Consider the following 15,671-nt stretch of genomic DNA (forward strand, 5'->3'; position numbering starts at 1 on the left):
TCAGACCGCAGTCGACAACCATGAAAGACTGTTTCTGAGTTTTGGGTGGTGTGTTACACAGCGATAGCTAGCTGATACATTCAGGCAGTTCCTGAAATTGTGATTCTGTATGGTCTTCGTTTGTCTGTTGAACAAACTTCCAGTGTGATTCTGATGCCAGCATTCTCTGGATTCCACTTGAGAAAATCTATTTAAGACCCAACTCTTTTATAGTATGGTATGCAATCATGGAAAATCCCTTAGTACTCATGAACCTCAACTATTCTCATCTGAAAGTAAGGGATAATACATATTTCTTGCATCATTGATGTGACAATTAAATGAACCTAAAGAAATGTAGCCCAGGGATCTCCCTGGTGTTCCAGTGGTTAAGACTCCACACCCCAATGCAGGGGGCATGGATTCAATCCCTGGTTGGGAACTAAGATCCCACATTCCATAGGGTGTGGCCTAAAATTTTTTTTTAATTGAAAAAAAAAAATCTAGTTCATAATAGGCTTTTTTTATCCTCCTCCTTAACTTGTCTCTACCTTATCCCACCCAACCTTAGGAAGACACCAGTGCGAAGATGTTAGGAAAACATGAATCTCAGGGTCACAGCTTTATTGTATAGATTTTCAACACAGCCATATTACAAACATCGTCAGGGAACATTTACAAGAATAAATAAGATGGACTTGCAGGTGTAAAAAGATTACACTTCACTGTAATGTACAGTCAAAAAATATATTTATTGACCTGACATTATTTACCTTCTGCTTTTTTAAGCTAGAATTGGAAAAAAAAAAAAAAAAAAGAACAACATGGACCGCACAGTGCTGGCTTTTTTTTTTTTTAAGTTGATTTATTTTGTTTTCTCTTCTCATACGTGCTTTATCTATCAAACACCCAAACTGTACAAGCGCAGGCCACTGGGATTCATGGAGGAGGCTGCCGACAGCGTGGAGACTTTGGTCTCATGCAGTATCATGTGCCCAGTGGACGTGAAAACGTCAGTCTCCCTGGAGTTGATGGGAATCCCGTGATGGCCCTTCTAGGGCTACGATGGTGTCCAGTGCCAAGGCAGTGGCAGATGCCCCGACTCTCTGCCTTTCATTGGCTGGTGAGATGCAGGGTGAAAGAGAAGGTAGAAAGTGCTTTCAAGTCTGATCGCCAGTGTGGGTTAGCCTGGGCTAGTTCAGGGTCTGTCTGGCAATGAAATGGTACTGGGGATGGTGATAATCACGAGTCAGCTGAGTCACTGCTTTTGATTTTGCAGTCTGCTCTGTCGGGTCTCAGGTATGGGGCAGGGGGTGTAGATTTCACCTCTGGAGTTAACGTGTATGGTATGCAAAACCCTGGTCTGGGTCCTGCTTGGACCTTTACTGATTCTGCTGTCACGGGTGGCCCTGTTGGCCAGTGGGTCTACGCTGTGACTGGTCTCATCAGAGATCTTGGTGGGCATGGGCTCTGTGGCACAGCAGCTGCTCTCTCTGGGCTGTTGGTTATACCCGGCCTGGACATGTGGCCAGAGCAGCCTCTCGGCCTGTGCGGTGTGGGGGCAACGGGACTGGGGGCTTTAGCTCACACAAGCGAGCACAACCTGTTTGGCTTTGTGCTCTGCAGGAAGGAAGGCGTTCCGACAAGGTCCCAGCTCTGTGGCATCTCACTCATCTGAGGGGAAGAAACCTAAAGGCCATCTCAGCAGAGCTCCTTCTTCCCTTTAAAAGCATGTCTGGCTTTTGCTGGACAGCTGCTAAGATGGTGCAGCTCAGCTTCTGTGGCAGAGAGCAAGTCCTCTCTTAGAGCGATGAAGTTTCACCCGTTGGTCCTAGTTCCACTCATGGGAGTGACCATGAGAATTTATCTAACAGTTGCCAGGCCTGTGGAGGGCACGGGCACTGGTATTCTGCCTGACCCTTCAGAAGTCTGATCTGACCTGGGAAGTCACCCCTCTGTCCCTCTTAGCCTTCAGACTGCCCTGGAAGCTTTGGTCCAAAGAACACCTTACACCATTAATCTTCCACAGGAGGGATAGGGGCACCATCACAGAGGGGGCCACTGATTTATATTCACAAGTGCAAAGGCACGGAAGTAAGTCTACAGAAACTCAGTTCTGCAATTTTGACAGGTTGCTTCATATTCCCTTTCCTCCTCTGATTCTAAGCATCCCACCCACGAAGGAACCATAAACTAATTACCTTGAGCTCCGGGCCTTCATACCGATACCATTCTGTCCAGCATTCCAAGGACCCCAGACTGTCATTCTCTGGGCATTTCTACCAAGAACCAGGGTCCAAATTCCACCACTCAGAACAGCTTTCAGACACCTATGGAAGTTCACGGTACCCAGCCCCAACAGCCTTTTCCTATAGTATGCCCATTCTGAGTCCTTCTACACCTTTGTGTCAGCCGCAGTGACTAACCCAATCTCTTCAATAACTAGGATGCGAAGTCTGTGATCTACCATTATGGGTGCTAACTCTGCGTCTTGGGGACCTTTCATGGGTGGATTTGAGGGGGTGCACGTGGCCCCTCTGACCCTTCCCACTTCCTCTGGAGGTTGGTGGGAGGGATGGTCTCTACGCAAGTATCATACACCAGCCAGAGTCACACGAAAACCTATCTCTGGTCCCCAGGAAACCAGAAGAGTGCACACATGTGTGCAAATATGGCTTAGACATCTCTCTGTGTTTCTGAGGATCATATCCACGGTTCTGAGACACTGGAGCCCCCTCTGCTCTCTGCCACTGATGTCTCTCCTTGCTGTTCCTCAAAGGCAGATCTTGGCTAGATGAAGCCAAGGCGTGCATTTTATCACTGCGAGGCATGTCTCTGTGGACAACTCCAACATGGAACCCTTGTGTGGGGACCCAGGAACAAGGCTGAGTCCCAGCTGGTTCCCTCCAGCTGGATTTGCATTGCTCTCTTCCCTGTCGTATCTGGCTGTGATTTGGAGCCGGCATCACTGGCTGGGAAGGAGCTCAGACTAGTTAGATGACGGGGGAAAGGCAAGCCAGGGCCATCCATGAGACTCATGTCTCATCTTCCTCCCTGCGGCTTCGTTTGACCATCCATCCCCAGGGATCTTGGCCCAGCACAGTGTGTTGGCTTTATGTTCAGGATTAGCATTGAGCTCATCTTACGCTCGGGCTCACCCCTGTTTTCCAGGGCATTACTCCTGATTCAGCTTGCTGCTGATGCCCCAGGAAAGGCCAGGTGCAGGCTAAAGGAAGGCGGTTTTCTTCATTCTATTCTAAGGCAGTGAGGTTCAGGGGAACTACCATCTCCTTCAGTGTCACTGGATCTGGGCCGGGCAGTTATTCCTGCAGAGATGACCTGATACGCTCCTGTTTGCTCCTCCCTGTGCCTCACTTCTCTGCAGCATCCTTGCTAGACTGGCCCGTCTGCACGCAACCGGGATTCACACTGTCCTGAGCAAATGTGGATCACGGTAAGGACACGCACCAAAGAGCTAGCTTACAGCGGGGACCCAGTGATGAATGAACACGACTGATCAGTCACAGGGAAAAGTAATCATCTTTTCTCCCAGAGAGAGACTTGTTCTAAAGCAACATCCTTGTTCCAAGTGGTTCTGCCCAGTCCCTCCCTATTCCTTGTTCTACTGCGTCACAGAGGTGACCATTTGCCCAGTAGACCCAATGCATTCTTGGTTCTGAGGATTCCTATTGAGTCCTAATGTCTTGGCTTTGCCTTCCTGTTTTCCTACCCAAAGTTCCCCAAATCTGCCTGCTTCTGCCCGTCCGAGGCTAGTCTTTCCACATCTTTTCCCACTGACTAGCTGGTTCGACATTCTACAGCCAGGAAATGACTGGGCTGGATTGGAACTGAAGACTGAGCTCTTTCTACCATAACCCCACGTCTCACCAAGGGAGGGACTGTGCCATAGTAAACTGCGCTTCCTGGTGGCAGCCCCTCCAGGGTCCTGCATGTTGTAATCACCCAGTGAGTCTGTGGGGCTGAAGTACAGTGTGGAGGCGCTCAGCCCCTCGTGTGAAGGGGGTCCTCAGATTGGGCCAGATTAGCAATCATGTGACTTCATGTGGACAGAGGGCACCACCTTCTAGAGGCCCCAGGATTCAGGAGTCTGCTGAGAAAGACAGGGTCATCTTCTTTCCCTTTAGGGTTTTATGGGCTCAGCCTTCGCCATTCCAGATGGGCATGTCTGTGTAGTTATAGTAGATGTCAAAGGTTTCTTTTTTCCAGCATGCAACTGAAGGAGACTTGAGATCAGCCCATGAACAGTGAGGTCAGGGAATCCCCACACTGGGGGCGGGTGGTGAGCCAGTGGGCAGGTGAGCTGGACTTGAGCTTGAGTCTGGCCTCGGCTTTAGGAGGAAGCGGCATGGCCAGGCACTGTGCCTCTCAGACTGGGCGGTCATTCCCTAGGGTCATCGCAGTGGGCTGAGGGGGCAAAGCCACATGAGGGATCAGGCACATGTGGTTAAAAAAATATTGATACACTCTTGTTAAATCAGGCTGAATTAGCAAAGAGTGCAAATGCTCTGTGAATTGTTAAACGTGAAACTGAAGGAGCTTTGGGCTTATTGTTGTCTGCTTTGGGTTTTGCGAGATCCACTGGGCCTGCTTCACTCTAGTCTTGGCTCTTAAGGGTCCCTCCCACCCCAACCCCCTGCACCCCGTCGTGGGAAAATCTGAGACACATCAGTGGAAAGAGCCTACCTTTGAAGTTGAAAGAACCAATTTAAACCCTGGCTCCCTCCTTTACTAGCTGCGGTGGAATGGGGGGTGGGGTGGGGTGGCGGCGGTTAAGTGATTTCTCCCCTCAGTCTCCTCATCTGTAAATGGGGACAGTTGGAAGCACATCTTAGGGGTGTTGGGAGAACTGGGTGAGCTCACATTAGCCTCCAGTATGGGGTCTGCTGGCTGCACAGGATGGGTGATACCCGGCGGGCAGGCCGCTACTTGGGCTACATCCAAAGAGAAAATGGAAAAGCAAGGTGATGCCTTCCATTCCCACAAAGGGAGGCACGCTGTGACCGTCTGGAGGCTCAGAGCCCCTGACCCCAGGACCTTCACACCAGAAAGGAGGAGAGGGCAACAAGTTAGGTTACAGCTAGGATACATCTTGAAGATGTATAGGCCAGACATGCATGCAGGTGGGACAGTTCCTGGCTTCTGGTTAATTCCATCTTCTCCAAACAGGGTCCACATCCAGGAGGCGAGAACCACGAGGCTTTGTGCTTTTCACAAGTTTCCTTCTCCCCGAAGTCACATTCTAAATTCCTACCATTTGAAATGAGAGAAGCCACTGTCATTTCATCTGCCTGCGATTTCACCCCCTCCTGAGCAGAATAAATCCTAGGGTTTATTTGTATTGGAGACCACCCCGCTCCCCTGGCTCCTATTTTGCACAGATGAGCCCCAGATCTGAGGGAGAAGTATAGAGCAGGCTGATTTCCTGTGCTACAGGCTTCCTGAAGGCCGGGGAGGGCTGGCTGGAGCAGCAGGCTGGAGCCGGGGAGGCTGGCAGGCCCAGTGGGGTGGGGGCCTGGGACCAGGGGAAGAGCCATGAAAGGCGAAGAGCAGGCTCGGCTTCTTTCCCTTCCTTTGCTTTGAGTTGCTTCCTTTTGAACCTCCAAAGCGCCAGTCCTCCCCTGATCGAGTCTGGGGGTCCCTGGGCTTCGAGACAGCCCCAGAACCTGTGCCGACAGGAGCAGCTTCTGTGAGCTCCTGCCATGTCCCGTCCTCGGGGGCCCAGGGGTCTGGCTTGGTGCCCCCCCCCTCCCCGCTCTGTGACATAGCAGAGATCCTGACTTCCTCACAGAAGCTGCGTCTCTTAATGTACTACGTATTTTGTTCCAGCAACAAATAGTGAGCAGACAGACAAATAGATGTGATATTAAGAAGTGTATGCTTAAGGGAATGTGTTCACAGTGTCTGATGAAGAGAGGCAGCCCCACTGGCCCCGGAGGGCGCCTCCTCAACCCCGAGCTGAGCGCGTCACTCAGAGCTCCCCGGGCCCCGTGCTGCCCACAGGGGCCAAGTCCGCCCTGCTGGTGGGGCTCGCCGCCCCCTCCACCCTGGCTTGTCCCCTGCCCCGGCGCCGCCAGGCTCTGCTCCAGCTGGGCTCACCTCCCGCCGTCTCGCCCACCCCGAGGATTCTGCACACCCCTGTGTTTGTGCACGTGTGCTCTTGGCCTGAATTTCCTTCTCTTCGTTTTTCTACCAGGTGGAAGGGATGTCACCTCCTCCAGAAAGCCCTGCGTTGAGGCTCGAGTAACACTTGATGCGGCACTGAGGTTCTGTTTCCCCAGGATACGGCAAGCTCTGAGGGAAACCTGTGCTCCTCACGCCCCGTCTGGGGCTGGACCAGCTTCCAGGATGGCACATCCTGGATCCCAGGCCACCCTGGGCTGCCAGGTGCTGTACCAGAGCACCAGCTAGAGACCCAGGTAGACAGAAAGCGTCCCTGGCTCGTAGACCTCACGGCCTGAGGGCCCAGGGAGCGGTTTTCACTGGCCAAGATTTAAGATGGGACTAGCTCTCCTGGGCAGCGGGGAATGAGTTACTAAAATACATCTGAAACTCTGACCTTCTCAGAAACACGGGCATCAGAAAAAAAGAACTAGATTGCCATTTGTGGAGCTCTCTGCTCAGAAGTTTCTGGCCTTATTTTCCCTCCATAAAATAATTGCTTGGCTACGAAAGGATGAAGAAAACAGTACAAGTAAGTCTCTACCATCTGCCTTTGGAAACCTGAGGAAGATGCCTCAGTGTCTTCAGCTGTAAAATCAGGGTGATCACAGGTGAATAGCTCCCAGGGTAGGGTGGGGGGTGAGGGCGGTGGGTTCCAAGAATGTGCCAAGTCTGGCATATAGTAGATGCTTAGTCAAAGTCAAAATCGACTGACCCACACTTTGGGCAAGACCCCCAGGCCTGATCCCCTAGGTCTGTTTTAAACCGGAGTATCACTGGGTCCACAGTGACCTTTTCTGAGATGGTAGCTGGGTTGCTCTAGGCAGGCATTCCAATTCGGAGCTCTGGGGTATGCTCCTTTTCTGCCAGCCCCAAACGAAATTCCCCTTGCTCTGCGGCTGTGCTGACCCTGGGCCGGGGGGAACCTTCTGAGGACCTTGCCAGGGAGATAACAGGCCCAGGAGATTGGTCTCACAGCTACACAACCGAACTTCCCTCCCCACCAGTTTTTGACATCAGAGACTAAGACTTTACACCCTCCAAAAGGAAGTTTCTTTTCACATACACTTTGGAAAACCATCGAATCTTGTTCATCCCTCCCCGAGGAGTCACCGCCCAGGACACACAGGGCCAGCCGGAGCCCTGCCCTGGGGAGGCGGTCCTTCTTCACAGAGAGAGGAGGGCAGCCAGGCTCCCTGCAGCCCCACCCTGCCCCATGGAGCACAGACAAGCAGAGAGAACCTGGATCCAGGACAGCCATGGACCCCGGGGGCTGCCCAGTGAGTGGCGGAAGGTCAAGACCCCGGGCTGGGGGAGGGGTACAGAATGGTGCTGGGCCAAGCCCCATGCAGGTGAGGCGGGAGGGGAGGAGCCTCTGCTGTGGACTCGGGAGCATCCCGAGGTCCCAGTGATTCAGACCAGCGAGTGTCCGATGCCAGGGGTCCCTGGAGGAGATGGTGGGGGGGCAGCAGAGCGGTGACCCCACGAGCCCAGTCGCATCCATCTACACAGTCGGCTTGCCGCGAGAGTCACAGACTTGAAGAGAGCAAAAGCAAGAGGTCTGGGCACTGAGAAATCCGGGCCATGCTCTGGGTGCACTTCTGCACGGGTGCGTGGCTGGTGGGGTATGCAAAAGACGCCAGGGCCTGTTGGGGTACCAGCCTCCATGGTACCTGGAGACCCCGGGCAGGTGCAGAGCCCGCCGTGGACCACAGGACCTCCAGTCTCCTCCTTGGAGTCGGGCAGGGTGCTGCCCCGAGCCCAGTCACTGCCATTCACAGAAAGGGGGCTTGGCCGCAGCAGCCTCCGGACTCTGGCAGGTTCCCTGGGCTGTCGGGCTAGAAGGAGCTTAAATATTCCAGCGCCACCTCGTATACAAATTTGTACTGGTCCTGAGAGGAGGAGAGGCAGAGAAGGAGAAGAGATGATGAGTGAGAGATGGAAAGTGCATTTAGTTCAGAGTGTGGAGAGAATGTTATCTATGTCTGTACTAACAGTCGAGTCAAAATGTCCACCCAGCTTCGGATTCAGTGACTGGAGTAGGGCTTGGGGTCTTCATTTCTGCCAAGCTCCCATGGGGTGCTGCTGCCGGTCTGTGGCCCGGCCTTGGAGCAGGCCCTCACTTTTGGTAAGACCACACTTGGCATAGATTTAAAGACTCATGTTAAAGTTCTCAGTGTTTGGCATGTCTCTATCTCTGCCCCAGGTCTTAACCTTTGGAACTTTGCCACCAAGTTTCTTCCTGTCCTTTTCTTTACAATATCCTAGCTCAATGCTTTATACGGTGATCATGAGCATAAGTTAATGAGAACAGGTTTAAGTAAAGTGTTAGTTGCTCAGTGGTGTCTGACTCTTTGCGACCCCATGGACTGCAGCCTGCCAGGCTCCTCTGTGGGATTTCCTAGGTACTGGAGTGGGTTGCCATTTCCTCCTTCAGGGGATCTTCCCAACCCAGGGATTGAACCCACATGGAACCCACTGCCGGCAGATTCTTTTTACCATCTGAGCCACCAGGGAAGTACAAGATTGGACTGAATCAAAAACACATCACAGAAAAGCTCAAACATCTGGGCAATATCTTATGGAGAAAGCTGAATGGTTGTTCTGGTAAACTCAATAATTCACATTCTACTAACCCAGAATCCCGTCCCCTAAACCAGAGTGAGTGACACTTCCCTCTGGAGTGGAAAGAAAGTAACACAGAGCAGCATCTGCCAAGAGGACTATCTGGACTGCTCTGCAGAAGAGAGGCTGGTGAGGCTGGAGGGGAGGGAAGCCCGTGACGTGAGGGCGGAGGGCGGGACTGCAGGTGCTCAGTGATGCTCTTTTGTTCGGGTCCAGGCAACCACCGGCAGCCCCTGGCTCTCGGAGGACAGTTTCGGCCACTCACCAGGGTCTCCACCATGTTGGCCTTGTTGTTCCGTAACGTCTTCACGATGTGGAACACGTCGATGATGTTCTGCTGCTGGATCATCTCACACACGCTGCAGATGGCACAGAAGGTTCCGCTGCGGCCTCCCCCATTCCTAAACACAGAGGAAGGAGGTGAGTGGACTCCTGGGTACCCCTCAGGCACCTGCTGAGCCCAAGGCCATGTCTGCAGCAGTGCTGAGGGGGTGGGGGTGGCTGCCCGCCCTGGCAAATGCAAGGGAAGGTGGTGGTAGAAAGCCCGAGCCATGGTTGAGTCCCATCTGTGCCATGAACCTGCTGTGACCTTGGGCACGTCACTTCTTGTGTCTGAGCCTGAGGTTCTTCATTTGTATCATAAAGGGGATGACCTTGGAGAGTTCACTTAGCTTGATGTTTCCTTGGTCCTAGGAGCATGTGACCATCACCCATGGCACATGGACCCTAACCCCCAAGGCAGACAGATGAGTATCTCTGGACGTGTGGTGCCTGCTGCCTTGTCCAAAAGGATGCTCTGGGTCCACCCGCACACCCAGTGAAGATAGTGGAGGCTGTGTGTGCTTCTGCTTCTAGTTCTTCCCATCCACTGAGGACCACGCTACCAGACACAGCTCTGCGAGCCTCGGGTCAGTCAGACTGGGTTTTGGGCGGGGCTGGGATGGGCGCGAGATGCTGGATCCTGAGAGAGATGCCGCATCTCTGTTTTCTTGATCAGAACATCTTGCGTAACCCGGGATGTATAAATAGAGATACAGGGCTCTTGGCAAGGTCATCCCTCCATCGCACCTTCTCTCTGAGGCCCCGTAAGTCTTCTTCACAGACACACCCCTCCCAGCTCTTTACACAAAGTCTCTTTAGGAATCTACCAGGGTTGGAACTCCTGGGCGTGTTGCCAAGAGCAACTAATGATTTCATGTAATGGTCTGTGTCTAAAGAACATCTGGATGGAAACTAAGTCTCAGTCAACCCCCCAGATGTTTCATCCACAGGACACTCAACGGCCAGATGTTTCAGGTGCAGTCACCCAGCCTCCCTTCGCCAGCACCTGTACTTCGGTATCTGTTTCGGCGTCTCTGCCCTCCAAGGATGATGTCAAGGTCCCTGTGGATGGGAGGACACCCCTGTGCCTTCCTACAGCTCAAACTGCTGGTCACCTTGGCGAGGGAAGACACGAATAAAAAGGTACTCCTGCAGAAAAGCAGGCTAAGAAACAAGCCCATGGGCAGGAGTGGGCAGGGGCCTCCCCGCCTCACACCTCTCCCTTAAGCTGTCTGTTTGAAAGAGTTCCTGGTTTTGAAACAACTGAACTCAATCCTGGGGTAAGGTGTTATTAATGACTCCACCTGCTCCAGAAATACTTCTGCAACGGGGAAGATCTTGATTCAATTTCCTTTTTAAAGAATGAGGCCCTCGTATCACTTCTCCCCAAACCATTTTAAATTCTGAGAAGCAAAGGGAAGGCTTGTGACTAGGATGTCCCACAGATAGCTTTATGGCTGCACCCCCAGTCCACGAAAGGACTGTAATGCCTTGAATACATTCCCATTGGCCTGCAAGGATGTGGAAAGGCCCGGGATGCTGAAGATAGTATTTGTGGCCAGCGGCATCCTCAAGGACGCCCCGGGGACCCCTCCCCATCATACTCACAGGCAGTGGACCACAGTGCGTCCCTCCCGCCCGTCGTACTGCTCCTGCCACTTCTCCAGCCGCCGGACCAGCTTGAGCAGAGAGCGCTTGGAGGGGGGTGTGTCCCGGTAGGCGGGCCAGCCGATGTACTGGAGGTGCTGGACTATACGGTACCCGTCCTGGGGCTGAGAACAGAGAGGCTGTCAGGGGTGGCCTGCTGGGGGTGCAGCACTACCGGGGCACATGGAATAGAAGGGGTCTCAGCCGTAATGTCCTCATGGTGAGAGTCACACGCCATCCCCACACCTGCCCCTGTGCGCTGATTCTCCTGCTAAGACTGCCCTGCGTCCTCTCTCTACCTGAAAGATTTCTATGCAGTCTTCAAAACCCAATCCCAGCGTCCCTTTTTCTAGGAAAGCCTCCCTGAATAGTGGGCAGGACTCTTCTCTCTCCCTGCTGTTCATGTGCCAAAACACAGTTTGCTTTCCCATGAGTGAATTCTGAGGGCAGGGACTGAATTCTCTTCAACCTGAGCCCCCAGTAAAGACCACGGTCACTTTAGTCAGTCACCATTTAGGTAGCCCCTCATCTCTTCCGTCCCGCCCAATAACTCCTTCACCCAGCAGTGAAATTCCTCATGAAAGAAACTTGTTTCCCAACTTACTTCCCAGCTAGCCCAAAGCTTACTGGATCCACTCAAAGGCTGCATCAACTCATGTCCACACCGCGCAACACGGCAGGGAAGCGCCATGCTCTGAGAAGTTTTGTCTACACGGCAGCCAGCGTCTCAGGACAGGCAGATGGCCGGCCGGATGCCCCCCCGCGCGGCTCTGTGTGTGGGAACCACTGCCGGGTCTGGGGCCGGAACTGGCAGAGGCATCGCTTCCCCGAGGACGGGCGGATCAGGAGGGCACAGCACCGACTCCGGCCGGGTCCTCCCCAGCAGCATCCATCTGTTTCAGAAGGAGGAGCCCCGGACGCAGCAGCGGCTGGACACTCACCCGTGCCATGTTACAGATGCGGAATATCCTGTGGATGATGTCCTCGTCGATGTCTGCCGAGACGAACTCCACCTGGATGGGCCCATAGCACCCCGACGTCTTCTCAGGCCAGTACTGCATGCAGAGCTGAGGCAAGAAGAGGGCTCACAGAAAGAGGCCAAGGACAGGGATTGGGGCAGGGTGTTGGTTTCACTTTTCCCGGGGCCTGCGGGACACCTTGGCTAGAAAGGTAGAATACTATGTAGGAAATCAGGTCCAGCTTTCCACTGGGCAACAGCCACCATTTTTTTTTTTTTTGGGGGGCGGGGTTTGAAAAGTCAGAGCTCTGAACACAGAAACACTGGGCTTAAACATCTTTGCTGTGCTGATTTCAAACCATCTGTTAGGCTTGCTGGGCCTCAGTTTTCCCCATCTGTAAAATGGGGAGAATACAGGCTACCTTGACATGCTGCTGTCAGGATTAGATAGAACACTGAGGGAAGGACAGCTACAACTTCTCCCCATTCTAGGAAAACCTTCATAGCATTCATTTCATCATCAGATCATGAATATATTTAAATATAACATCAGACAGGCGTGGGTCCAAGTCCAGTCTCTGCTGCTTACTAGCTGTGTAACACAGATTTCTTGTAAAATGGGGCTAATTATGCTTACCTTGCACCAAGAGCTAACGTAACATGGTACTGTGGTACTGAGAGATCTTGGCTGCTATTTTTCCTTTTGGGGGGAATTGGAAATTAGAACCTGCAGCAGGGAGCAAAAAGCAGAAGCAAATGACGCTTCTCAGCAGAGGTTGCTTTGTCACCCAGGGGACATTTTTGACCATCAAAAATCTAGTGAGTAGAGGTCAGGATGCCACTAAATACCCTCTAGTGTCTGTGATGGTATTCTGCAGAGGAATCTGGCCCCAAGTCTCATAGTGCAGAGCCTGAGAGAGTCTGGTCTAAGATCCTAAACTGTCTCTTAAGTTTGTGGTGCCATCAAGAGTAAGAGACAGACACTTGATGCCCCTGTCTCTGTTGACTCACTGGGTGACTTTGGTTCAGGAAAGAATGTTAAGGTTGGTGGCAGGGGATGTGGCTCAGAGAAGGGCAAAGACTGATCCCTCAACTCCTGGTTCCCAAGGGGCACAGATGCCCATAGCAACTCCCAGATGTGACCAGAGACGGACGCTGTCCCGGACACAGAGGAGAGCTAAGGTTGGGCTGCAGGCTCGCGGGGACCACCCCAGCATGGACGAAGAGGCCATGTGTTAGAAAGCCTTTTCATCTGGGGAGATGTAGCTGAGACTCAGAGACCCATCAAAGATTTGGAGATGCAGGAGTCTCAGTGGGGCCTGCCACGGCCTCGGCTGAGCTTGCAGATGAGGAACTAAATGGACAGAGGGGACCCACATCAACCCCAGCAATATGGTCGCCTCCTCACAGCCACCATGCAGGCAGGCATTTCATGAAAGTGATCAGTTTTTCTTTTGCTGACAGCCAACTCACCCGCAACATCCTATGCAAAACCTTGTTTGATTCTATCCTTCCTCCAGAACTAGAGCCAGAATGGATGAGTTGGGGGGTAGAGAGGGGAAGAACATGTCTCCCAGCGGTGAAGCCCAGACTCCAGCTTAGGGATACCCGTGGTTCACACACACCATGGCCCGCTAGCCAAACCTGGCCAGCTGTCTGAGTCTGCAAGGGAAGTTTAGGTATATTCGCCATTTACATATTTTCTATGGTTTCTTTCAAGCTATAATGGTAGATTTGAGTAGCAGTGACAGACCACAGAGCCTGCAAAACCTAAAGTATTTCCTGTTTCTTTCTGCAGAGAACGTTGGCAACCCTTGCCCTAGACGGTTGTTTTCAGGATAAAGAGAAAACACGTGGGAACCTTAGCAGGGTGCCAGCACCCACTACATTCCAGTGATTCGTATCATTCTCGAACCTTGCACTGTTCAACAAAAATAACAATAATGATCATAGCTAATGTACAAATTTGAAGTCGTCTGCCTCTTATCACCCCTCTTAAATAGCAAAGGTAAGCAGGATGAAGTTTCATGACGCAATAGTGCCTGGCTTTCCTGGCGTCTCCACTGGCTGCTAATTGAGAATGTTGAGAAAGGGTGTGTGTGTGTAGGTGGAAAGCGCTGGTCACAGTGGCCTTTGTGGCTGGACAGTCATCTGCTGAGCCGTGCAGTAATGACAGATCCACAACTTGAACTTCATTTCTTTTTGCCACTGGCTCTTCTGCCCTGCAACCTTCACAGTAATGAGGGACCGGTACAGATAAGTCTGTGGCTAGCCGGAGAAATCAGAATTAATCAGAACTGCCAATTTAAAAAAAAATAATTGCCTTTATTACCTGCTTTGAATTGTGCCTTGCCAGAGGTTGGCTGTGATCCTGACATGAGCTCCATGGGTCTGAAGTGTCAAGGAAAGTCTATTATCTCCAATATTTTCAGTCTGGAGAGAATGTGGGATGATTTGTCTCTTTTAATAAGATTTCCAGACCAATTTCTCAAACTAATAGATTCCACTCTGCCTCAAACAAGGCTCCTATATTTTGGGACACATCTCTGCATTTGATTTTCCAGGTCACTCTCCTTCTTGCCCAGAGGCCTGGGGAAGGTTGCAGGGTCCTTCTGATGCTGCATTGGAGCTGGCCTTTCACTCGAGTTCCCTAATCTGTGAGTCCACATCAGCAGTGACCTGGGTGATACTCAGCTGGGTGATAGGTGGGCAGATGTGATGTCTAAGCTGTCAGAGAGCATCAGGGTCCCCCCCCCCGCCCCCCACAACCGGTGATGTTGCACCTAATCTAGCCGTGGGAGATGCCAGTGCGCTGTTCCCAGTGGCCTTTTGGGGGCTGGGAAAAGATTCTCATCAATAAGAAATGGCCTCTAAGGTTCAGCTCAAGACCGTCCTGTGTCCAGGTGCTGGGGTTGTGCCTAAGTGGGTACCACCATTTTGGCCTGTAAATGCAGCAGGAGGTTAATGGGGCTCCTGCTTGAGCAGCCTGGGTTTCAAGTCCCAGCCCTGTCACTCTCTAGCTGAGTGACTTGGCCAAAGCTTTAGCTTCTCTGGGTTAAGTGATGAATGGCTGTGAACCTGAATGTGCCTATTTAGCACAAGAATCTGTAACTAGCGAGCACTCAATAAATGGGAGCTATATTATTAGGTGGTGTGGGAGAGGGTCACTCAAAACAAGACGGATTGAGTAAAGGGTCTTTTCCTTTCCACTGAGCAGCCCGTATGACAATTTCTCTTTAGGATGATACTCAAAGTACTGCCCCTGTGAAAATTCTTGACCAGTCAGCCTGATGGAGCAGTTGGGACAGATGGCATCTGGGATATGTGGACACTGTTCTGCATGTCAAAGGAGAGAGGCCTGTGGGTTGTTCTGGAGAGGGACCCAGGGAGGAAAGAGGAAAATTAGGAGCATAAGGGAACCAGTGAAAGGGCTGAAGGTGAATCAGGGTGGCATCTGACTGCCCCCGCTCCTAAACATTAAGCAAATTTATAACAACATGGACAATGCTCAGTGTGTATGGTTTTCTGAGCTTTGCTCCCTTGGTGACTTAAAAGTGGAGCTGAGATCAGACCATGAGCACGTAAGCATCAACAGTTTATAGGACAGTGACTCAGATGGTGGAGTAGAAAGACCCTGAACTCCTCTCCTGAGCACACCAAAATCACAACTATCTGCAGAACCACCACCAGTGAAAAGGACTGGAACCCACCAGAAAGATCTTCTACAACTAAAGACACAGGGAAGGACTCACAATGGAAAGAGGCAGAATGGGTGAACTTGGGATACAATCAAATCCCATACCCACAAACTGGAGAATAACTATACTGTAGAGGTTCTCTCACTGGAGTGAGAGTTCTGAGCCCATGTTGCACTCTCCAGCCTGAGGGTCTGGGAAGACAATCCCCCAGAGCATTTGTCTTTGAAGGCCAATGGGGCTTGATTCTGGGAGCCTCACAGGAC

At 51.9% G+C, this 15,671-nt stretch overlaps 1 protein-coding gene across 12 annotated transcripts in view; it reads right to left on the reverse strand.

Annotated features, from left to right (window-relative positions):
* Positions 1-571: 571 nt before the first annotated feature.
* Positions 572-15,671, reverse strand: part of PTPRT (protein tyrosine phosphatase receptor type T) — a 1,113,287-nt gene continuing 1,098,187 nt past the window's right edge. For all 12 annotated transcript variants that reach the window (XM_043479842.1, XM_043479836.1, XM_043479841.1 and 9 more), the window contains 4 exons: positions 11,694-11,819; positions 10,714-10,877; positions 9,050-9,185; positions 572-8,051 (listed from right to left, as the gene is read on the reverse strand). In XM_043479842.1, coding sequence (XP_043335777.1) covers positions 7,998-8,051; positions 9,050-9,185; positions 10,714-10,877; positions 11,694-11,819 — 480 coding nt within the window. In that variant the 3' untranslated portion in view covers positions 572-7,997. The remainder of the gene's footprint in view (positions 8,052-9,049; positions 9,186-10,713; positions 10,878-11,693; positions 11,820-15,671) is intronic.

Source organism: Cervus canadensis, chromosome 10, assembly GCF_019320065.1.
Source record: "Cervus canadensis isolate Bull #8, Minnesota chromosome 10, ASM1932006v1, whole genome shotgun sequence".
NCBI lineage: Eukaryota > Metazoa > Chordata > Mammalia > Artiodactyla > Cervidae > Cervus > Cervus canadensis.